Below are 24,841 nucleotides of genomic sequence, written 5' to 3' on the forward strand. Positions count from 1 at the left end.
TCTCCTTTGGAATTCTTACACTGTTCTGCCTTGAAATTGGCTTCTCCAAAGTTCCTCCTTATTTAGGAAATCTGTACTTTATTGAGCAATGTTGCCAAAGGCCCTTGGCATGGGGGAAAAGACCCCTTGGGGAGCAGAAAGTCATGCTGACACAAATTTCTTCCTCATAATTATCCTTTGCCATTTTATCTCCTACAAACCATTCTCTAGCACAGAACAGATACTATCCAAATAATTGTTTTTCTTGTATCAACAACTCTGCAGGACAGTTAGGCTTGGGAAAGAAAACTCCCATTTGTGCCAATAGGTCTTTTAGGTGTTTTAAGACCTAGTTGCTATGTGGGGAGGAGAGGGCAGCAAGGATTTTTGGACAGCTCCTGGTTGGACAGAGGGTGGGGAGAGTTAATTCTCCCCTCCCTGGCAGCTACTCCTGCAAATCCCCACTGTCGCTTTAACACAGCCTTCCACAACTGGCGGCCCTCCCGAGGTTTTGTACTACAACTCCCATCAGTCCCGGCCAACAAAGACCTGCTGGTTAGGGCTAATGGGAGCATGTGTCCAAAATATATGGAGGGTCACAGGTTAGGAAACGGAAGGTTGCTTTAAGTAATGGATAAAGGAGACAATTCAAGTCTGCTCTCAAGATGCAAAGCATACGAACCCACATAAGGAAAGTAGTGGGTTTGCTTGCCTGGCCTTAAAAACCATTGCAGCTGTTTCCTACTCCACGGATGTTGCAGTCTCCTAGCTGCCATGCTCTTATTTGCTGCATAGGCTTTGCAGAGTACAAAATGCCAGGGCAGGACATGGCTGGAATGTGACATATGGTTTCTGCTTCTCTTTCTGTGCAGCTATGATGTGGACTCCAAGAGCCCCGACCTGTCAAAACACGTAAGTTCTCTGCTTCTTCGTGTGATCCTTTCACATCCATTCTGAGATACTTACCCATTCATCCTTGTCTTCCTTTCCCCCCCTTACAATTCCGTTGTTAGGAATATAGAAAACTGTCCTATCCTGCGTCAGAATATTTGCCTGTCTAGTCCAATACTGCCCACTCTGACTGGCAGCAGCTCCCCTCAGTTTCAGACAGAGGTCATCTTCCCCGTTCTCTGCTAGCAGAACATTTCTTAACCGGAGATGCCAGGGATTTAACCCTGGACTACCTGCATGCAAATCATCATGTGCTTTGTACAATGGTCCCTCCCCTATGTTGTAAAACCCAGTTAAAATCCAGTCTTTTCTTTCTGCTGATTCTGTCTATACTTTGGTTCATTCTCTCTTTCTTTTTGTCCTTGTTGGATTATTGCAATTCTCTTTTTAATCAGTCTGTTCCCAGCTTCGGTTTCTGTTTAGTATTCTGACACCTCCCTTATCTTGTCTGCATGCATGATTATGATAATAATTTCTTTTAGCTGGTTATCGTTTCCTTTTCCTCATTTAGTGTAAGGTTCCTTTACTTGTTCTGTTGATTCATCCTCCAGTTCTCCTATCTCTAATTTCCCTACATCAGGGAATGGAGGGGGGGGGAAATCTAGACCTCCAGATGTGGCTGGACTACAACTTCCATCATCCCAGAACATTATTTACTTACTGTTTTTCTGTTGCCCATAGAAGTAAGGTGACCATGTGAAAAGATGGGCAGGATTATTGTACCTTTTAATAACTGGTCAGAAGAGGAAATTTCAGCAGATGCTGATGCCTCAGTTTGAGAAAATAGATGTGCAAAAATGTGACACACAGCTATTGAAGATAGGACCATTATCCTCTATTGCATGTGGCCACCCTAATAGGCAAGGGACCGTATAGGGCCAGGAGCAACCAGTGAGGAGGGGCAGTGCTAATCTGGTCTCCTGGCACTGGCATCACTGTGTCTTACTGGGAGGCAGAGCTATGTAGCTGCAGAGAGTTGGTACCCTAGCGGAGCACTGCATCCATCTCCCCACCACCTCTCCCTTCTGGTAAGTCACAATGACTCTAGTGCCAGGAGACCCAGTTAACCTTGGCCAGATCTGGTCCAGCAAGTTCAGGGCTGAAGCAGATTGGGGTCAAAGCACAAGGCATGGATGCTTCCAAGGGGCAGACAAAGAATCAAGACTGGGAAGGAATTCAGGGCAGGCCCAAAGCAGAGATTCACCGAGGATGGAAATCAAGCAGAAGCAAAAGTCCTGGAATAAGCAGGCAAAGTAGGTTTGAGGAGCTATGTCAGACAAAAACTCCTGGCCAGCCTACCATCTGTCTCCTCCAGCCTCTGTGTTACCAGTACAACCTGGAGTTGTTGAAGGTAGGACAGCCAAATTCATCTCAACTTCACTGCAAAGCAGGACCAGGCAGGACATGCACCCATCTGTGTACAGATGGATAGAAGCCAATCAGACCCAGACTCTGGCACTGGTATCCCGCCCTCCTTGGACTAGATCTGAAACAGCTGCCTCTCCTGTGTTGTAGGATTAGAGCAGCATGCCATGGGGCCAGTTCAGGGATTATTGGTGTGGTAAGGAAGCCACTTCCTCTTAGTTCAGTTTCCCGTTGCTCCAGTAACGTCTGTTGCAAGGAGCCATGCGGCTTGGCTGAAGGGCTGATTTAATTCTCCTGCAGCTTTGGGGAAATTGAAGCATCCTTAAAAAACAAGTCAGCTCTTCCTCTTGCAAAATAATATATTGATATACTGTATCAGACAGGAAATATTGATGTGCATGGTCTTTTTCTTCTATATTTAACTGAAATGAAGAAAGCCCCACAGGAATGTTGAATTTGTTGACTGGATTCTTCCACAAATAGATAAGGGTTTTACCAGGCCATCTTCTCATCTTCAGTTTCCAGGGATCCCTGGACAGAGGGAAATAGCTCCAATGGACCTGTGCTCTTTCATAATGATTATATTGGTTTCCTTCATCAGGATTTCCTTGGCCAGACATTCTGCACACTGGGTGAGATTGTTGGGTCACCAGGAAGCCGCTTGGAGAAGCCACTGATGTGAGTGCTCACTCCCTACATCTGCTGGGGGCCTGATGGGTTGTTGTTGGGCTTTTTTGTCTGCAAAGTTATAAAGTTAGGCAGAAAGCTTTAGCCGTTACTAACCAATAGTGGATGAAATCACACAAGTCTTATTCCTATTTGAGATGCTTTGGTGTAACCTTTGCCTACCTGGTTCCTACAGGATGTTTTGGACCACAACTCCCATCTGCTCCAGCCAGCGCAGCCATGGCTGATGGGAGTTGTAGTCCAAAACATCTGGAAAGCACCAGGCTACTGAAGGCCACTGTATAGGTTTCCTGACTGATTCATAGTTGAGTAGATAAAAATGTGAGCTAGCGCTGCTGCTAATGCATGATGCAGCCTGCAGCCGAGGTGTTCTTCCTCGCCCAGTCAAATTAAATGAAAGCACAAGAGAAATTCATGCACATATATGCACTCCATATCAGTTCTGTAGTGGTTTAATAGTCACGGCTCCCCCCCAAAGACTCCTGGGAATTACAGGCGAGGGTGCTGAGAATGAGCCTTTAGATTTTACCTCATGCATCTGAAGAAGTGGGCTTTAGTCTGTGACAGCTAATGCCATTATGCTACTCCTCTGGAAATCATAACCACATGACATAAGTTCTGCTAGCATTTACAGAGGGAGACATCTAATGTTTGGTTTCGCACAGTGTCTTAAATGCTAAACACGTTTACTAGGAAATCAGTTCCACTGAAATCAACAATATTTTTGAGCAAATATGTTGATGTGGAGGCAGGGGAATGGAGAGCTAGGAATGCTAAATATATATTTTTCTCCAATAAACTTGAATATATGTATATGCGTGCCACAGATAACATCCAGCTCCTTGAACCTTTTCTCTTGGCTAATATATATAATCCACATCATTTATCACATTTCTTTCTACTCTCTGGACTCATTAATGCATCCCACAGTGGCATCTGCCTCTTATTTAATTTGCAATCTGCATTAGCTTGTATTGGAAATGCCTATCTTGGTTAGTTTTCTTTCATATTTCTAGAAAAACAAATATAATTTTTGAGGATTCCTCCCTCCTCCCCGGGTATAATGCTTTTACATATGTCTTTCTTGAATTTCAAGTTATTATTTTTGGTCCCGTTCTACAGTTTCTCAAAATTACTTTCGGTGCAGATTCTGTAAACCAATGCATTTCCAACTGCCTCCAGCCCTACATTTATTTATTTTTATTTTTCATTTTTAACATGCCATCTATCTCTTTCAAAAGTAATGCTGAACCCATCTTAGGATGATACACTGTGGCCAGTCTCAGGCTTATGCCCTCTCCTTAGATTTTATGAAAGAGAAAAATGGAAACTTCTGCTCATGATTTGAAGCAAGCTGCAGTTTCCCATTTTTTCCAGACACAGGAAACTGTGATTTGTACATAGTCATTTAATAAGGTAGGATATTGTTTCAAAAACAATCAATAGCAGCTGTGCCATGATCCCATTTTGTATTGGGGTCCCAGGGCTGCTTTTTGAAACATGGCTAGTCTTAAGCCAACTGCTTAAAAATATGTGTAAAGTCCCATCTAGTTTGACACTAAGCAAATCCTTTTTGCTGTGCTGTTTTACTTATTTCGATGCTCTGTTTTGATTGCCCTGCTGATTCTTCTCTTGTGTTAGGTTTTGGATTAATTGTCTCGACTTGAATTTCCTTAAACCATAAATTCTTCTTTAGCAGCCATTATGGCTAAGGGGTGGCCTGTAACTATAGTAAATAAAGAAGTAAGGATATGAGGTTTTGAGCACTCTAAAACACAGATGGGGAAGTGGATCTACCCAATGGGCCACATAGTTATCTCTCTCCCCCCCCCCTTTTGCTGGCCAATTGACAGAAGCAAGCTGGCAGTATATTGCACTGTTCAAGTTGGAGTTAACTCTTTATTAGCAAGAACATGATCTGCACGGACTTAGAAGAGTATCTGGCCCAATGAACACTGCAGCTCATCCCCAGTAAGTTTGACCCCATGGATCAGTTGCCAAGTCTGAAAGTCCTTGCCGCCCCAGGGTTCCCCCCAAGCAATCAGAGACAGTGCCTATGTAAAGCCAACCTCTCCTCTGCCCTTTTCATGCCTCTTCTGGTTCTGGGAGATCAGGAGGCAGGAAAGCCTGTCTTACAGCAGCGTAGCTAGAGGGGGCAGGGCACACTCAAGGGGCGGCACTTGCCGTGGGGCCTGCAATGCGACCGAGCCACGCATCTCTCCTGGGAGTGATGCGGTGGCTCAGGCACCTGCAGCCACTGTGCCACCTTTTTGGGTGGCATGGAGCTCATGTCCACCCGCTGCAGCTGAGGGAGAGGAGGCGGGCAGACTCCTACAGCCACTGTGCCATTCAAAATGGTGGCATGGGGCTCACATCAGCCCACTGCCTCCCCCTCAGCTGGAGGGTGGCTGAGAGGGGGAAGTGGACTTCTTGCAGGCTCCACCAAGAGCACCCTGCCTGGCTCGTCCTGCCCCCATGGACAACTTACCCTGCCCCCTGGGTGTTTGCACCGCCCCAGGCACACGAGCCGCTAGCTGTGCCACTGCTGTCGCAGCAGGAGAGGGAGACACTCATGACTCCTCACCAGCCTGACTTATCTCTGCCTCTTGGTCTCTCCTCTCCTGCTTCTGCCTCTGATTCTGGACTTCTCTGCCTCAGACTCTCCCAGCTCACTATGCCCTGTTACCTCTTCAGCTTCCAACCCCCCCCCCCCCGACCAGTCTTCTCCCTCAATGGCATTTTTCCTTCTAGCAGTAGTAGCTTTTAAATTTTAGAATGCCAACCTGTTGCCCTCCAGAAGTTTTGGGCTGCAGTTCTCATCAACCCCATTCTGCATGGGGAAGCTGGTTTGGGGCTGATGGGAGTGATTGTCCAAAACAGCTAGAGGACACTAGGTTGGCCAAAGCACAGAGGCGGAGCTAGCTGCTCCGGCTTCCGGCTATGCACCTGGGGGCAGGGCTAGCCGCCCATGGGGGCGGGACGGCAGTGTCACACCCCCTCAGGGATGACACCTCAGGTGGACTGCACCTGCTGCACCCCCTTCCTCCGCCAGTGCCAAAGCAGGTTTAGGAAAACTTTCAGGATATCAGCCAAGCAAAATCTTATGTTAGATAAGTCCTGGTGTTTTTTAGGAAAGGCATGGGGATGCAGTCTGTGTCCTGCAGTTGACCCTTCCTTCTGAACTCACAATGGGAAGCAACTGTTGAGAGTGCAAAACTCTGACAATACAGTCATACAAATGTAGTTTTCCATTCCCTCCAGAGCCCCAGGAAGGCAGCAGGTGCCAAGGGTAGGCTTGCCATGGGTCAGGAAAATTCCTAATATGTCCTGGTTTTCAGGGGGGTGGGATTTTGCTGAACTGGCAAAATGTCAGGGAAAACCCGGATGTATGGCAGCTCCTAAAGCTTGAAATTACTATAGGGGGGAGGTCTCCCCAAAACTAAAAAAGCTCAACAATTTTGGTGGGTTTCTAAAGAAAAGCTCAACAATTTTGGTGGTCTCCTAAAAAAAAATTCAGCAACTTTGCGGGTGTCAGGAATTTTACTTTTAAAAATATGGCAACCCTAGCTAAGGGACCACTTCCAATTGCCAGACATAATTGGAAATGAAGATTCATACAGTGGGGAAAAAGATTCACTTTTTCTGTCTTTTGAGAAGCTGCTTTTTAATTCAAAAGCACCACGGGAGGGTGACTGCAAGGAGCAAGGCAGTCCATCCTAGTGGGTGGGGGGCATTATGGAAACCCACTGTGGAATTAATTATCATTACTGCTGGAAATAAGTCAGAACCCCATGCTTTCTCCTTAGAGAAGCAGCAGGTACAAAGTGCCGACCCTGACTGGATATAAAGAAACAATAAAGGGAAGCAGATTTCCAAATCATTATTTAATCCTTGCACTGCTCTTCTCATGTGCAAAAAAATGCACTCCCAATTCTCATTTGTTTCTGCCTCATGGGAACCCTGTAATATAGGTCATTGTTATTCCCATTCTATAGGCAGGGGAATAAAGACTGGGGCATAGTGACTTGGATCCTGAGACCTGTCAGCAGAAAGAACCGTGTGGGGAAAGGACTTTATCTCCCCACCCCACAAACATACTGCACTTCCTCCTTCCCCAGCAGCCTCCTGTGGCTCTTTCCACACTGTTCAAGGGGATTCTCCAACTCCGCTGCGATGTTTTTCAGTGGTGGGGAGAAAATAAGGTAGTAGAGAGGATTTGCATCACCCAAAAAAGAAGACAAAATAAGATACTAATATGCATAAAACTACATATGGTGATTTATGTATATAGATGCAAATTTAGAAATAATTACAATAAATACATCTTGACATAATAGGAAGGACACATGTGACTGCTGTGACAGCCTGCGCAGACTGCCAACGTGCAATTCCAAGGGACTTCCTGCTCTCCATTTTTATGGTTCTTTATCTTTAAAGCAAACAGAGGACACCTTTGAAAGAGGACTGTCTCCTGACAGCCCTTCAAAATAGACTTACACTCCTGTTTATTAGGATCCAAGCCTGTGACTTGCCTGAGGACACCAGAGATGGAAACATCAATTTGTATTAGAGGATGGAAGACCACACCCTTCCATAGCTATCAACGCTTCCCATTTTAAAAGGGAAATTCCATTATTCTGAATTGGGTTCCTCACGGGAAAAGTTGATAGCTATGCATCCTTCATTCGTTGCAAAAGGTCTTGATATCAGCATGAACAAAGCTAGCTCAGCTCCTGGAGGCAAACTGGAATCAGCACTGACCGACTTTAACTTATGGCTGCTAAAGGCTCCAAGCATTGTGCAACTTATGGATGCACTCTAATAAACGAAATGTATATTGTAAACAGGTGAACAGCATACGAAGAGCCTTGCTGGATCAAACCACAGGCCTATCATTCTGCTCCCACAATAGCCAACCAAATTCTTATGGCATACCCGTCAACTGCCCCGGAAAAACAGGGACACCCCATTTTCCCCTGCTAGAGTAGGAAGGCCATTTTGGACCCCTTGTTCTCGCACAATTTCAGGCTGAGATCTCGCCCTGAAAAAAGCATTTGCTGGGTATGCGATCTCGCACAGTGCCCCAAAACACATGTGTGCCATGTGACTCACACAGGATTTCAGACCTGGAAAATGGTGTCCCAGATTTGGGCCATGCCGTATTGGAGGGTATGCTATGGGAAGCCCCCACAAGCAGGACATGAGCACATGCTCTGCTCATGTTCCTCATCAATTAGTATTTAGACATGTAAAATATAATCTTATCCTCCATGAAAACAACAACCCTTCCTAGGCCACAGTGCAGAATCATTTTGTGTTTAGCGTGGACAGACTGATTGCATGGCAAGAGGCAGAGCCGGCGAGCTGCCAGGGAGCTCACGGCAAACCAGCAACTGCACTGATTTAATAACAAACACAGAGGGGAGCAGAAGATGTACCTCTACATCAGCACAATCTCCGTTCTGCTTGGATCTCCAGGAGGTGTGAGCAGGCCTTTCAAGCAGAGCTACAGAACCCATGTTTTGGCGTGTGTCTCTTCCCCCCTTTCCCTCCAGGTACCAGGCATATTTTTGACAGAAGATGCAGGAGCTGCTGACACAGCACATTGCCTTTTCATCTCCTAGTCTGTGATTTGGTGCTAATAGTACGAAGGAGAGGGTGGCCTGGGAACAGCCAAGTCCTGGGAGACAGAACGTAATTGGCCTCTGTGTTTTGAACATCTGTGTGCAGCCTACTAAGTTAGAGAGTTGCTTCAGTGAAAGTGATAATGGAACACAGAATGAAGCGTTTGGTATTATTAATCCACAGACCCATCCACAGCATACCCAGGGGGGCAGCTAATAATAATAATAATAATAATAAACCCACCCGGCTGGGTTCCCCTGCTCCCTGGGCAGCTTCCAGCACACATAACAACACAATAAAACATAATAAATTTTGGTGTGTGAAGTAGAAAATCTAAACTCTACCTGCTACCCCACCCTGGATGCACAAATACACAGTTAGATTTATGGTCAACGTCTGTGATCAGCATTTAACTATTAAACCACTGGTAATTTACAAAGTACTGTTTTATATTTATTCAATTTATTAATCACCCACAACAAGGCCTCAAGGCAACTTATGGTAAGGGACAGGAATGTCTCGGGTCTTAATACTGAACTGCACTGGACATCCAGAGATGTTTTTCCCTTAGGATGTCACCATATGGGGCTTTCTACTGCTCCCCATTTAGTGTTTTCGCCTCATCAGAAGATGTGCCTTGACAAAGTCCAACAGCATGGAAGGCATGGGCAGATTCTGCATTTCCAACACACCTTGCTGGCCATTGACATGAGTTTGCAGCCACTTATTGCAGTCGGCCTCCAGCTCTAATTGGCTTTTTTCACAGCCAGGATGTCCTCCTCCAGCAAAGGTCTGGGACATGTAGGCAGTGGGAACAGCATGCTGGAGAGCTTTTCTGACCTTTCCAGTCACAATTGTGGGCCTCTCCTCATTGCTGATTCTGAAATCCCATGCTAGCAAAATAACAGCATATTTCTTAAGCACAGTTTCCAGCTAAGCTAATTCAAGATTGTTTCTCCTCTCCTCATATGATGCCTGTGCTTTGAGAGTTTTTGACTTTTTAAACCAAGGATAAATGATTCATTATCCTTCCTCCCCCCCCCACCCCCCACCCCGCTCCCACATCCTGGATTCAGCACGGTTTCCATTCATGACAGTCACTTGTCACTTGAATCTTGATTTCTATTACAGAAGTCATTCTTCACAATTCCAAATGTGTTTGGCACATTGTGTGCACCCCTTTGCTTTGAGAGATGTTAGTGCACAAGTAAATCATGCTATGCATCTTCCAAAGGGCAAGTTCAGTACATCTCAGGCAATGGGAGAGTTAAGTAGAAGCTACTCAGTCAGGTAGCTGATGTGCTTTCCTAATGAGGGGATGCATAGACTCAAGCTAGCTCCTCCTGTTCAGATACACAGAATGTGAAGGAGAAGACTCTGCTTGCTCTAGAGATAAATGCAATTGGCTGGGGGCTCCACTTCCCCCACTGGAGGTAGCAAGGTATCAGGGGGAGTGATCCTCAGCTGTCGCTTGTGGGAACCGTGCCAGGACTGAGCAAAGTGATAATAGCTCTAGGGAAGTAGCAAAGTGGGAGAATAATTTCCACGCATCCTTCTCATGGGTGCTGCTTAGATGGATGGGCAGATGAGGCAGTGACTCTGAAGCCACCTGGGAGCAATCCCCACTTGCCACCCATTGCCACATCACCCACCTGCTCACCCATGCAAGCAGTACAAGTCAGAAGGAAGCAAATAACTGCCTCTGGAGCTTTCCATTGTGCGTGTGGATGTTCTGCACTAGCCCAGCTTTCATAGGCATGCCCGGAAGCTGCAGCTGATTGTTGTGACAAGCATGGAGAGGGATCTCCAGTTCTTGCCATCTGTACTGACTTCTAGAACATGCACAGCCGTGGGCTTGACTTTGTGCATTTTCTTCATCGTGAAGGCAGTGAGCAAGTCAGCTCTGAAATCCAATGGCAATCTGCTGAGCCATTGGATAGGATGTGGCCTCACTGTGCCCCTCAATCTGGATCTCACACATATATATTTTTACTATTTTGTTTATGCATTTTCACTTTTAACATTTGTCATCATACACAAATCTTAATCATTTTACAAGTAGGTTTCCCCAGATATTATTTTCAAAACTGCATCTTATCATATTCCCCATATTTTCTTATATATCAATTTTTATCATAATTCCCGCTTCATTCAACCTGGATCTCACATAAATGGCATGGCAGAAAACAGGGCAAGTGGTCAAAGTGTCATTAAAATGGAATATTGTTGTGTGAGACAGCTTGACACTCCTGGATATGTGCATATTTTGCAACAGCATTGACGCTCGTATTCTCAGCTGTCTCCTCTCAGTACCGATGGTTTGGTTGCATATTGCATAATGCTAATGTTCAGCAACCCAAAACATGGTTATATGGATTGACCTGACCTTGGAAGGCAGCCAGGGTGTTGTTGGGAAGCTTGGCCTTGCCCTACTGACCCATAAAGAGGCAAACTGAGACTGACTTGGCTGCCTTGCCATTCTTGGATTCATCTTCCCCACAGCCCCTGAAAGAGACGCAGGAAAATACTGGATGTAGTAGGCTGGCTAACCATTTCTGCACTACATCATTTCACATTAAATTATATCACCCCTGACTTGACTACCTGTTTCTATTTGTCCTGTATCTTCTGTGATCCTTTACCTTGAACCTGCTGCTGATCCTAAATTTCTTCTTAGTCCTGCCTATTTCCCTCCCTCCAGCGTGGTGTAGTGGTTAAGAGCAGTGGACTCGTAATCTGGTGAACCGGGTTCGCTTCCCCACTCCTCCACATGTAGCTGCTGGGTGACCTTGAACTAGTCACGCTTCTCTGAAGTCTCTCAGCCTCACTCACCTCACAGAGTGTTTGTTGTGGTGGAGGAAGGGAAAGGAGATTGTTAGCCGCTTTGGGACTCCTTAGGGTAGTGATAAAGCAGGATATCAAATCCAAACTCCTCCTCCTCCTCCTCCTCCTCTTCTTCTTCTTTGTGTTTTAGGACCAGACCCTCTCTTGCCTCTGTCCTTTGATGGAGAGTTGATCACCATGTAGGTATTGGGGCTCAGAGTGGGTGTTCAATAGAGCAAAATACATTATATTAATAGCCACACCAGTGCTGCTGGAAGCTGATCAGGCTGACTCTTGCTCACTGAAGGCAAGTGCAGGATAAATTCCCCTCTTCTTCTGGGAGAAACAGCAGCAGGCAAATCCATGTCCTTGGACTCTGCAATTTTCTTAATCAATGCTCTCTCCAGCTGGTAGGGAGAGAGGTTGCCTCACTTCACTGTCAGTAGCTGCAGCTGCGATGATCCGTCATCTCTACTCCTTTGCCACCTACCATCACTCTGACTGCATGGTGACCAAAGCCTGAACGTGAGGCTGGTGGTGGATAGACAAAAAAAAGCCTTGCTGAGCCTCAGAATGTAATCTCAGCCCTCCAGTTGGAGCAGGAACTGGCAGAGTTTCACAGTAGAAGCAGGGCATTTCGCCCTCTTTTCCTGTGCTGCTGACATCACAAAAAGAGCAGCAAAGAGGATAGGTATATAATAATATGTGTAACCCACTTGGAGCCCTCTTTAAATAGGAAAGGGTATGAGGTAATAAATGACATGGAAGCAGACTGCATGCCACAGTTTGATCCTGGCCAGTGGCGTAGCATGGGGGGTGCAAGGGGGGGCAGGCCGCACCGGGCACAACATCTGGGGGGGGGCGCGCTCGCTGCCTCCGGAGTCGCCGAAGAGCCTCGGGCGCAGGCTGTAGCAGAGCCGCATGTCTCGCGGCGCCCGGCTGAAGGCGCCCGGCAGGCAGCGGCTCTCAGCGCTCGCCGCGGAGGACGCGCCAGGCAGCCCCTCCTCACAGCCCCGCCTCCGCCGCTGCTGCTGCAGCTGCTGGGCCGTTGCATTTTCCTCGCCTCTCTGCCCCCCTCCTCCTCCGGGCAAGCAGCGTCGTTTGGGCGGCAGCGCCAGCGGCAACTCGCAGGTTAGGGGTTAGGGGGGCGCAAATTACGTGCCTTGCCCCGGGTTAGGGGGCGCAAATTACTTGCGTTGCCCCGGGTGATGACAACTCACGCTACGCCGCTGATCCTGGCTTGTTTGAACAAAACAGCATTTAAACCTGGTGCCCTTCAGCTGTCCTTAGTAGCTGGGCCTTATGGGTACAGTGGTACCTGGGGTTAAGAACTTAATTCGTTCTGGAGGTCCATTCTTAACCTGCAACTGTTCTTAACCTGAGGTACTACTTTAGCTAATGGGGCCTCCTCCTGCTGCCGCACTATTTCTGTTCTCATCCTGAAGTAAAGTTCTTAACCTGAGGTACTATTTCTGGGTTAAATGAGTCTGTAACCTGAAGTGTCTGTAACCTGAGTTACCACTGTATTTTAGTCCAACAACATCTGGGGGCATCAGGTTGAGGAAGGCTGATTTAAACTCACCGTAGAGTTTTCCCAAGACACAAGGAACTCTGCTTAATTTAAAAGCAGTAACATTGCTTCTTGCTTCCTCTTTGCACCCACATTAGAGAAGAGGAGAGGGGGAAGCATGTGTGCCTGGAGGCTTGTTCCCATATACTAAACTATGGTTTAGGATTATGTACTAAATGGGCAACAGTGATGCTTGAGTACACTACCTGTGAATGTCCTTGGTCTTGGGCAAAAAGCCAGCTTCAGAAAGGTGTTGCCGCTGGTCCCCAAAATACTATCACTTTGGCCTCTGCTGTTCCATATCAGATCATTTTGACTCAGACTGATTCAATGAGATCATCATTTGCTTATGATGAAACAATCCTGTGTCTGCCCTCCTTCATACCTGTGAAATACAGGACAGTCTCTTGTCCTTGCAGGGTGGAAGGAAACCCAAAATGATTAGAAATTGCTGCTTTCCAGATGCGTCTCTGAGCCATGGCTCTTCCCGAGCATTCGGGGAGAGGAGGAAGGAATATTAGAGTCAGGTTCTATAAATGTTATCAAGGAAGCTGCATCAGTAAAGGAGGGGACTTGATCACAGTCTCTGTAGCTGTGGCCCCCAAACCAAGGAATACAGGGGACGTCCAAAGGTTTAACTGTTCTTAGCAGCCTGGGAGAGGTTGGAGCAGTGAGCTCAACCTCGTCATGGCAGCAATGTGTCTCCAACTTACGCACAAACACTAAGTTGCTAAGTTGAATTCCAGAGCCTGGGTCGAACTTTTGTCAAGGTCACGGCATGCTTGATCATTGGCAAGCGTGCAGATTCTGTCATGATGTTATCTCTCTGAATGCAATTTCCCTCAGAGTCTGTAGCGGGTTTTCAAGAAGTGAGAATTTTTGTGGGGTGAGTGCTTACGGACAAAAAGCAGGGTTCTAGAGAAACACAGCCAGAAGTTTCTCCCCAATACAGCAGCCTATTGCCTGCTGTTAATGAGAGGCTATTTGTGAGCTAATAAGGCAACTTCACTGCTAGACGTCTCTGAGCTCAGTGATTTTGACATGGGATCCAAGAGGGTCCCATTGTGAGCTCAGGGAGAGCAAGGACCATATTGGAATTTCCATTTTGCACCAGGGGGCTGATTCACTGTTCAGTAGCTTCACTGGGAGGATATCTTGAGTCATTTGCCATTATTTTATTAGGTTGAGGTCTGAGTCACACACATGCATGTAATTGCTCAGTATATCTTTTTGCTCGGTTACTTACCACGAACTCAAAAGGTTGCTATTTGAGCTGACGTGTGAAGTGATATTGTCAGAGCTGCTTGAAGATCCTAGCTCACAGAGGATCACGCTAGCCAGCGATCATTAAGTAAAAGTCTTTATTGAATTACAGTTTCCATTCTCACGCTGCTGCGCGCAAACTCTACGTCTAGTAGCTAGATCGGCGAAGCTCCGTCTGAGTCTCCGCCCCGTGTGCACCAACTTAATATCCTAGCCTTGCTCCACCTTTTCCGCCTGACTGTCCTCCTCTGGGTCCCTCTACCCCCCGGGGCTTCTTCCTTCCGGGATTCTTCTGACGCTGACCCGGACCCTCCTGCCTCCTTGCGCCGGGCTTTAGGACCTGGTTCCCTTTCGGGGCTGCTTACTGCGCCGCCTTCCTCTGCATTTGAACTTGGCGCGCGCGCCCAACCTTCCACTTTCCTCTTAACCGTTTCTTCGCTCCCCGATGGAGGCGTGGCCACTCCTGACTCATGCCCTCCCTCCTGTGGTGAGCTGCCAGCGCTTCCCCCCTGGCTCCCTTTCTCTTCCCTGCTTCCTGGCGGTGACGCTGGTCCCGATTTCCAGCTGCTCCCCCCTGAGTCCCCTCTGGCTCTATCTTCCTGGGGTGCCCCCCTAGACTCCCCCCTTGCCCTTGCCGCTGGTGCTCCTTTCTGTGAATCCTCTGATTCACTGGAAAGACTGGGAGATCTCGGGTCGTCGTCATCACTCATCTTTTCTTCTGCCTCCTCCCCTTCGCTCTCTGTCTCCTCCCTTGCCCGTGCCTCTGCTCCTAAACCCCTGACAGATATGAAAGCCCTGCCTTTCTAATATTTGATCTGCAAGCATAGTTTTGATCATGTAAGTAGTTGCTTGATGTAGCAGGAACCAAGCAAGGAACAAACAAACACATGGGAAACTCAACATGAGACTAGACTGCAGCTTTCACTCACTAGCATCTGGTATGTTTCAAAAAGGCCTTTCCAGCTTTTCCCACTCCAGCTGATTATGGGATGTGCAGAAGAGCCTCCACACAGAGCTGGTCTGCCCATGAGGTTCACTGAGGCAGCTGTATATGGTGGTGGATTTCTGTGGGGCAGCACCCACACGGGGCTCCCACCCACCCATGCCATCACCACCAGAGGAGAGAGGAGAAGCAGTGGCTTCTGGTAAGATCTTGTGAGTGCTGTGCAAGATCTAGCAAGAGTTTCACAAGAACTCACTGGAAGTCGCAACTGCCTCATGATCCTGGTAAGTGAGGCTTTGGCAAGGGAGAATGGGGACACCTTTCGGTTTCGCCTCAGGCAGTTAACCTAACTAAATGTGTTGAATGTTTGTATTGAAGTCTATGATCCCTTAAGTGTCCTGGTCCAAAGCTACACAGAGCTTTGGAGCTAGTAACCACCATATTTAGGACAGGACATCAGAACCAATTCCAGTCTATACTGTTGCATTAGATGAACAGGAAATGATGCACAGAGAGAGCACGCACACAGAAGTACGGAATCAGTAGGAATTAGGCGTCTTTCTTTCCTTTCCCCTTTTCCAGGATGGGAGCCTTTACATTACATTCCAAAACCGGGAAGCCTATGCCATCTGTCTCCAATGGGTAAGTCATGCCGAAGCCTCTTATTCTCCTACCCTAGAAATAACCCTGTTATTTTTTACCATAGCTTGGCATGTAGGCATATATTAAGGAACCAAGTGCTAGAGGAGAAAGTGGGAGGAGAAAGGCTGTTAATTCCAGCACTGCCCTAGCACATTTCACCCACTGCTAAATATAAGTGTAATTTGCACAAAGAACACCAGTCTTTCTTACCCAATGGTGGTACCTCCACATGGTTGTCCTACGCCATTCTGAGCATGATACTGTGGGCTGGAGTAGATTTTTCACTTTGCGGATGGGATTCCACATTGCTGGAGAGAACTACGTTAGTGCTATCATCCCCACCCCTGTTCAGATGATATTTCCATTGGGTTTACACACAACTGAGACCAGCCCATTGTTTCTAACACTATTTTCAGTGTTAGCAATGCTTATGTCATCAATCCTCATAAGAGCTCAGCACATATGGCTGACTCTAGGTAATAGAGGAAGAAGAGAGAGGAGATGTGTAACATTCAAAGCAGGTACTGCCATACATGGACGGTGCAAAAAGTGGCACTCCAGATTCTTCTTTGTCCTTGATACATCACAGAATCAGCCACAGGCTCAGAGGTAGATTTGTGCTTTATTATTTTATGTAGGCATTTTATTTCATAAATTTTATGCACCTTGAGATTGCAAAAAAAGAACAACCCAAAAACAAAACTCAACGTGGTTTACAATGAGATTTTATTTTATTTTTTTGGTAAAAGCAATGAAAAACAACTATTTAAAACATTAAAAAATAAAATCAGCAGTACACTAAAAACAGATTAAAATACACTGGGTTGAGCAGGGTTTTTTTTAAAAATAACTTGGGTAATTCATATCTAAATGCATTTATTTATCAAACTTTTCATAGCAAGAAAACTTCTTATGCAATTGACAAAAGTATAAAACATTTTAAATTACCGATAAAAAGCGGTGAAAGGGTGCAGGCAAACACTCGGTTCTTAACAGCACACTAACCTAATTGTGATCTTACTGCTGCCTAGTTATGGGACATGTTTATGCTTATATGTGATGTCAGGAATGGGCCAAGTAGAGACATGGCTGTTGAAAGCAGGATTGAAAACACACACACACACACACACACACACACACACACACACACACACCAGCTGGTGGGTGTGGAGTTTGATCCTGCTTGCTACAGGCCAGCCAGTGAGTTCCTGTTGCAAACTGGCTGGCAATACCCTTCAGTAAGCAGGATTGACATTGGCCCACACATTAGCTGATGTGCAGGGAGTTCAATTACACTTGGTCAATGTCACCCACCACCTCTTTGGGCCAAATTTGACAGGTGGGTGGGACAACCCACCTATCAATCACATGGCACCATTGTGATGCTAGATGACTGACAGATGGCCTGGGTGGGGGTAGGGGAGATAAATGAATTTTTGGGGTCAAAAAACTTCCCCAGCCCAGTTATTTTAAAATCCAGATTGCTCCAGACATGTGGCAAATCAGTGGTCTGACTCTATTGTCCCAAGGGATGGGCAAATCTGCAAACTTTAGTTTCTCTTGGTTTCTCATTTTGCCAACCTTGATTTCAGTTCTCCACATTTTCACATGTTTGAAATGTTTTTTAAGTCCTCATGAAAAACCAGTGTTTTAGTCTGAATTTCTCCTAATATGTACACATTTTTTGCAGTTCTGTCTAATATACACATTTCCCAAAGTAAATTTCCCTAATGCAGTCATTTTTGTATGCCATTTTCACAGATACATTCCCTTTTACGAACACTTTATTCTGTACTTCTGTATACATTATTGGCCTGGAGAACTACATTGCAAAATTCAGAGAAGTGCAAATTTCAAAGGATGACTGTGTTTCAGGTCCCATATTGTTTCTGAAAGTGTGGATTAGGCAGATTCAACTTTAAATGCAAAGTAAATCAAATTTATCCACCACCCCTAATTGTCACTGCCACAAATTAGGACTTCATGCCCTACTCCTAGCATGAATGGTGGTGCTCAAAATTGCAACTTGTGTTAATGGGAAATTGTTCAGATGACCAATTCGCTACACGTGCAACAAACATTGTGCTTGAATACCTACTTTTTCCTCTTGTGCAAGAAGTTGGTCAAGAACTGAAATCATAATTAAAGTAGCCCATGGGTAATGTCGTTTTTGGAATTTCTTTTACAAAAATTTGACGTCTGGGAAAAGGTCACATCAGTTGCTTACTGTCTTACTCCTAATTTCCAAACCCCTTCAAACAAATAAACTTGTCATCTGGCCTGCAGGATGAATTCGTTTTGAGTGATCATTACCCAGCAGGGCTTCCTGCTCTTGTGGAATTGAATGGACAGAATGATTGTAAATCACAAAGCTGGCCAAAATTGTTCTATTCAAAGATGCTGGCAGTAAAAAGGAGGGCGGGGGGGGGGTGTTGAAGTAAACCTCTTTTCTTAGTTTTGCTCCATGGTGAGTTGTGTCTCTCAATGTCCTACTTACTTGTGCACTCAAAATAAATATTTCAGTTTGTCTCAAGCTGCAGAACTAGTAGCACAAATCGACCAAAAGCTTCATCTTTTCATCTGGGGAGGAAAAAACCCTTCTTGGCTTCTCCTTTATTTTGCCACCTTCAGAAATGTTTGCAGAGGCAATTCAAAGTAGACTTATCAGGAGTGAGTCCCAATGAACACAGTGGGACTTACTTCTGAGTAAGCATGCACAGGATTGGCTGAAAGTGGCTGTTCAGTTGGACTCTTTCATTTATTTATAATAGTTTAATGTTTCAGCCTCCAGCAAAACTTCCCAGACAAAAAATAAAAACCAACAGCAACCAAATAAATTAAGCAACAGAATCACAGCCCTAATGCAGCAGGGCCTCATGTTTCAAGCTGGGGCTGAGGATAGATCCCAGGTCTGAAAACCACCGTAGCAAAATGCTAGTCTTTGAACATGGGAAGCCCTAGCCCACATTCCCATCTAAGCTTTCTGCATGATCTTTGGGAAGTTAGACTTTTTCCAGTCAGAAAAAGCTGGAAAACTACTTACACCTGCAAATAAGACTTCAGAAGGGCTCACTGTAATCGTTATTGAGCAGTTTCAACAAGCTTCTTTGAAGTTGCCGTGTGAGCACTAAACAACTGATTGATGCTGACAGCATGCCTTCACAGGGGCTCACTGCAGTTGCCAATCAGCCTATAGTGCAGCCAATACCAGGGGGACTTACTGGCAGCATCAATCAGTTGCTTGCTCTTTCTTCATCTTCTTCCCAGCTGCTGAACCATTTTCTTTCTTCTTGCAGGGGAATTCCAGGGAAGAAGTGTGGCACCATTATCCTGTCCGCTGAGGAACTGGGTAACTGCCGAGTAAGTAATTCTCTGCTCTTTGAGCTTCTGGTCAGGCCTCTGCTCCTGAAGGAGCAAGGGGAGTTCCTGTCTGCTGGCGTCTTGAGTTCAAAAAGCCAAAGCTCTAGGGATAATTATATATAACAAGGTGTTTTCTTCTCTAAGTCCTTACCATACTTCATGGCTCATGAAGATCAGCTGTATAATAATGCAGAGTATGGTGAGAGAGGCTGAGACACAGACAAAGTAGATACGCTGACAAATATTCCATGCTGTTCATCTCATTTGAGTGCTCCTGCAATGCATGCTGGTTGTACATTTGTAGCGCTGGCACACAAAATCTCTCACCCTTGCAGATGGTATGCTCTCATGCCAATTCTGCCTTGTATCCATCAACCCATGGGCTGGCAGGGCGTCATGAGGAATGCACCCCAAAGAAAACTGTACCCGGGGCAATGCCCCCTGCCCTGCCCATGTTACTCCTCTGAGAACACTGAAATGAGGTGTTGGACACATGCTACATGTATATGTATGTGCATGTACTGTAGAGCCTTGGTGGAACAACGTGTTGTGCAATTGGACAAACTGTTCAGTAAATTCTCAGCAGAGACCAGAATAGTTGTAATGTGGAAATAGAAAATGTGCAGCTCTGGAGAGTCATAAGGTTGCAGTGAGAGATTCTACTCCCTTCAGCTCTTTATCGCTTGTGGTGGGGGTGGGAGTGGGGAGACTACCATGTAAGCTCACTGTCTGCTGCAGTTTCTGGACAAACACTCCTCTCAACAGCTCTCAGAGCAAGAACCGAGATTACAGCCAACGTCAATGGCTAAAGTGTGGTCACAGCTGGAAGTTAAGAGTTCAGATTGTGTACTAAAGGACAAACAAGGGCAGCAACTAAGAAATAATAAGTGTGTGGAAAGATTTGCTGTGCAGAGAAAGGGATCTGATGCCTTAACCATGAGGGATGCAGTTTCTGGGTAGAGGTAGGTGGGTGTCAGAACACAAATGAATATCTGCACAGCGTTGTGTGGATGGAGCGTTTGTCTGTGTCTGCGTGGCATTTGTATGCTGCCTAATAGTATGAAGTTGCCTGGCAGTTTACAGTGAATAAGTAAAAAACCTATTGAAATACAAAGTAAAAATAAACCATTAAAGCTGGAACCTGCAGAAATGCAACAAAGCAAAACTTGTCAGAGTCAATACACACTCACTCAACATTACTGGGTGATCTCCAGCCTGTCGCACATTCTCTCAGTCTGATCTACCTCAAAGGGTTGCTGTGAGGATAAAAGAGAGAAACCCATGTGCAATAATATTTGGAATTCCTCAAAGGAAGATGTCAGGGAACTGACATCGGAGCCAGAGGCGGAGGCGAGGCTCTCAAACGATGCTGGAGAAGGGCCCAGCAGGGGGGGAGGCAGCTCACCAGCTGGGGAAGGAAATCAGCGTAACACCAGGGATAAAGGGGGGCAGATGGGGGAATTGGCGAAGGGGCTCCAGGACTCATCACTGGAGACCAGCGAGGAGAGCACGGGTCCTCCGCTACCCACACCCTCCCTGCGCAGAAGACTTCTGCGCAGGGAGAGTAGGAGGAGACTTGGGGTCAAACAGCTTTTATGCTGGAAAAGGTTTAAGAAACGCCCACTGACAGATTCTGCTAGCAACTGAACAGCCGCGAAGTGAAGGGCTGTCCAGACAGAAAAGGTTTAACAAGGCAACCTAGCCAGGAGTGGCACCAACTTACGCACGAGCAACCCCTACATTTATTACAGAAGAGCAAGATAAAAATGTAATGAATCAATGGCTGACTCATTGGGCTTCCAGCACAAATCTGAAACTCTGTCCCAGCCCCATCACATTCCAAAGCAGAAAGCTGTTCAAAACTGGGTTGACTTGCCATACAAACCTGCCACTGGGCATGCCTGTTTGCTAAAATGTTTTCCTCCTTTTGTAAGGCTCCTTTCCCCAACCAGCTCCATCAGAGGAAATGGCCACAGACAATTTTCTGGATTAACTGTCCTGAAGAGGTTAATGAAGTAAAATCAGGTTTCTTCCAGAGGAAAATCTTACCACATCTGGATCGAGGTTCTTCCTAGCATTCTCGGTCACAAATTTGTTTTGTGAAGGGGAGACAAGAGGAGAATGGGCAAGTTGCAAGCCTATGCCTGGTTGAAGCCAACTGCCAGGTACACAAGAGTCAAGTATCAGCCCCTGACAAGCATCAGAATCTGTCCACTTGCTTGCTGCTGGTGTTGAACAGAACAAAACAGCACAGTTGGTGTATAACTTTTAGGAGAAAGACAGGACTGCCTAGAGACTAAACATCAGCAAAGACAGATTCTTTCATTCCCTTTCTCTCCCACATACAGAAATGAACACAAACAGTATCACTACATTTTTGTCACCTTCTCTCGCCCACACAGCTGACGTCTGCAAGAGGGAAGGAAATCCTATTTTTTCTCCTACACAGACAATTACAATATATTTTTTAACCCCCTTCTTCACACACCTATGTTGAACTTGCACAGCTAAAAAAAGACATACAGACCAAATCTTTCTCACATGTTCATTTGTGGATTTGTCTTTCTGTAGGCAGACTTGTGCAGATGGATGCACCACACTAAATACTTATATTCAAACAACACAAAGTGCTTCACACTTTTTGCTCATAAACATACAGCACACAGACCCATCCAGCTCACGAGACATGCACTGTCTGGTTAACAGTGCATGTTTGTGACACTGATGTCCGTTCAGAATTTCGGGAATGTGCTTGAATGCATCCAAAGCAGCATACCATCTGTTGTGCCATAAAGAGAATTTAATACTCATTTCGATCTGAAAGAACCGAGACAGAACCAATTAGCTCTGCATGAGCCGTTCTGCAGCCTGCGCTAGAATCTGGTTTAACTTTTCCCTCTGTGCTGAGGATAGTATGGGAATGCATCATATGGGATTAACTGTGCTTCCACCCAGTGACATTGTTCCTTGGCAGTTTCTGCACCATCACCCCAAGGAATTCAACTTGCTTGTGTCCGTCCCCCCCCCCCCGATTTTCCAAGAGCCTTGTCTTAACCCACCCAGCACTTTCTTGCCTCCCTCCGTATCTTATCCTGAATGCTGATAATGGGAAGTCACACTGATAAGAGAAAATCAAACCTGCACACTCCCTCATTTCTATGGATTGGGGAGTGCAGCAACAGAAGTACCGTACTGCCTGAGCACATCCCACTTCTCCAAACAATTACTATTTCAACATACTGTAAGTGATCAATGGCCAATTTCTTAACCCCAGCTGGGAGAACAATTATTAGACCTTGCCTAGCTAAGCTACTGGAATGCGGGTGGCACTGTGGGATGCGGGTGGCGCTGTGGGTAAAACCTCAGCGCCTAGGACTTGCCGATCGCATGGTCGGCGGTTCGAATCCCCGTGGTGGGGTGCGCTCCCGTCGTTCGGTCCTAGCGCCTGCCAACCTAGCAATTTGAAAGCACCCCCGGGTGCAAGTAGATAAATAGGGACCGCTTACCAGCAGGAAGGTAAACGGTGTTCCATGTGCTGCGCTGGCTCGCCAGATGCAGCTTGTCACGCTGGCCAAGTGACCCGGAAGTGTCTGCGGACAGCGCTGGCTCCCGGCCTATAGAGTGAGATGAGCGCACAACCCTAGAGTCTGTCAAGACTGGCACGTACGGGCAGGGGTACCTTTACCTTTACCTAGCTAAGCTACAATTAGAGGGTCACACCTCTGAGCCATGAGATCATTGCCCCTCATTCCCAGAAGTTCTGGATGTGTGGATCGGCCATCCCATTGTGAGTGGTGCCTGCCAAGGCAGAAGGAATGTACCTGCATGCTGTTTCTTCCTGGACAACCCAGCTTTCGCTCTCTGCTCCAGAAGCAGCATGCAGGACACCATACATTATCTGGTGGACACCCCATGGGAAGTGATGTCATGCCCCAAGACCTCTGCACTGTTCTATTTTGACTTTGTCCCCAGATCAGGAGCAGTTTGCTTGATTCTTGTGTGCTGTTTTTGGCTTGATCAGGGAGCAGTGCTGCCAAGGATTAAAGCTGCACGAAGGAGCAGGTGACCTCTGGCAAAGCATCCTGCATCACCTGAGAGCCTTTTGAGCATTTTCTGCCCTAGAGTATCTACCATGGTCCTCAAGGATAGTTTGCTCTTGACCATCTCAGGAGGCAACTTCTAGGACTGTGGTGAAGATTCTCTCCCCTAAACCAGTAAAATTATTAGACCATTGTTGGGAAATGGCTTGAGATCAGGGGTTCCTTAAAACATTCCACTCCCTACCCTTATCAGCACAATGCACCACCTCGTGGGTTTCCTTATCCCACCATCTGCTTTGCTGCTACAAGCACTAGTGATGTTGATCCTGTGGGAATGTTCAGGGAGGCAGGAGAGGATATATTGTTTAATAATATCCTTCCTAACTTGTGCTAGCAAGTTCTATAACTTAGCAGAGTTTTACATTCCCCTCTTAAACACACAGCAGGTAGCTGGTTGCAAGCTTGTTTAAGCTTCTCAATATAGATTCCTGGTAATTTCCCTTTTATCTCCCTCTTAAAAGAATAGACATGGCACAATCTTGTGTAAAGTATATAAAATAAGTTTACTCACACATTCAGTTCACAGATGGATCCCTGAAGGCAAACTTAGTTACAGAGTATATACATGTGGAATCTATCCCATAAAGAAATGGTCCCTTTGTCCTCTGTTGGCCAACAGAGCATCTCTAAAAAGCTGCTGGTCCTATAACGAGAGGAAGTGAGAGAGAGGGAGTGTGCAGCATGCTATGTCCTTTTGTGTTACCTGGGCAGGTAAGGTCAAGCCAACCTCTAGCCACATGCAAGAGGAAGTATGTCCCAGTCAGTAGGAAAGAGGAAGTTTTCTACTGACTGGACCAAACATTCCCTTGCAAGTTCACTCTAGGAAAACAAGGAATGTTGTACTTTACTGCTATCTATGTATCACCTCCCACAGGTCCTAGCTTAGAAAGCAATACTTTCCAAACTTTCTTTAGGAAGCATGAGAATGTGCACATTGAGTGGGTACAAGGCAGCCATTTAATTCTTGGTAGAGTTGGCCTGTCCCTCTACCCTGGATTTTTGCTGCCTTGTCCCCACTCTCAAAAAGTATTGGGTACTTATTAACAAACCATGATGCCAAGACAGATCACTGGGAACAAGAGGAGGAGGAGGGGCACATGACAAGGCAATAGTGACACACCTGGGACAGAGTTATGACATCCCAACTGCCCTAAATCTGCTCCCCTCTTGAAGATGTGCTCCTCCTATTCATTCCCCTACAATGGTATCCTTTGTAAGATTAAATGCTTACACCATTCACACGGTGAGTCACTCATTTCCAACTGAAGAGGGTCAGAGGATCACTGCCTGCAGCATCATTAGCTGAGAGTTTGGCAGGCGAATGGAAGAAGAATTGCGCACTGAGTTGAATTCACAAACAACATGTAAGGTTGGATACTCTGGCTCCCTCTCATACCTGCCTACTACCAAGAAAGTGTAGTGCAGCACTCAGGATCTCTGGGCCAAATTAAAAAAGACAACAAATACACAATTAGCAATTGCACGGATGGTGTCTTACAGGCAAATTGCAGGTACAGGAAGCCCAGTCTGATC

General features: G+C 46.2%; 1 protein-coding gene across 1 annotated transcript in view; it reads left to right on the top strand.

The window, feature by feature from the left end:
- The window catches only part of CPNE5 (copine 5), a 133,585-nt gene that overhangs the window by 51,865 nt on the left and 56,879 nt on the right, over positions 1 to 24,841 (top strand). The window contains exons 4-7 of the mRNA XM_081194239.1: positions 852 to 891; positions 2,897 to 2,973; positions 15,789 to 15,848; positions 19,145 to 19,208. Of these exons, the coding sequence (XP_081050365.1) occupies positions 852 to 891; positions 2,897 to 2,973; positions 15,789 to 15,848; positions 19,145 to 19,208 (241 nt within the window). The remainder of the gene's footprint in view (positions 1 to 851; positions 892 to 2,896; positions 2,974 to 15,788; positions 15,849 to 19,144; positions 19,209 to 24,841) is intronic.

Source organism: Podarcis bocagei (genome assembly GCF_964188305.1).
Source record: "Podarcis bocagei genome assembly, chromosome: 5".
Taxonomy (NCBI): domain Eukaryota; kingdom Metazoa; phylum Chordata; class Lepidosauria; order Squamata; family Lacertidae; genus Podarcis; species Podarcis bocagei.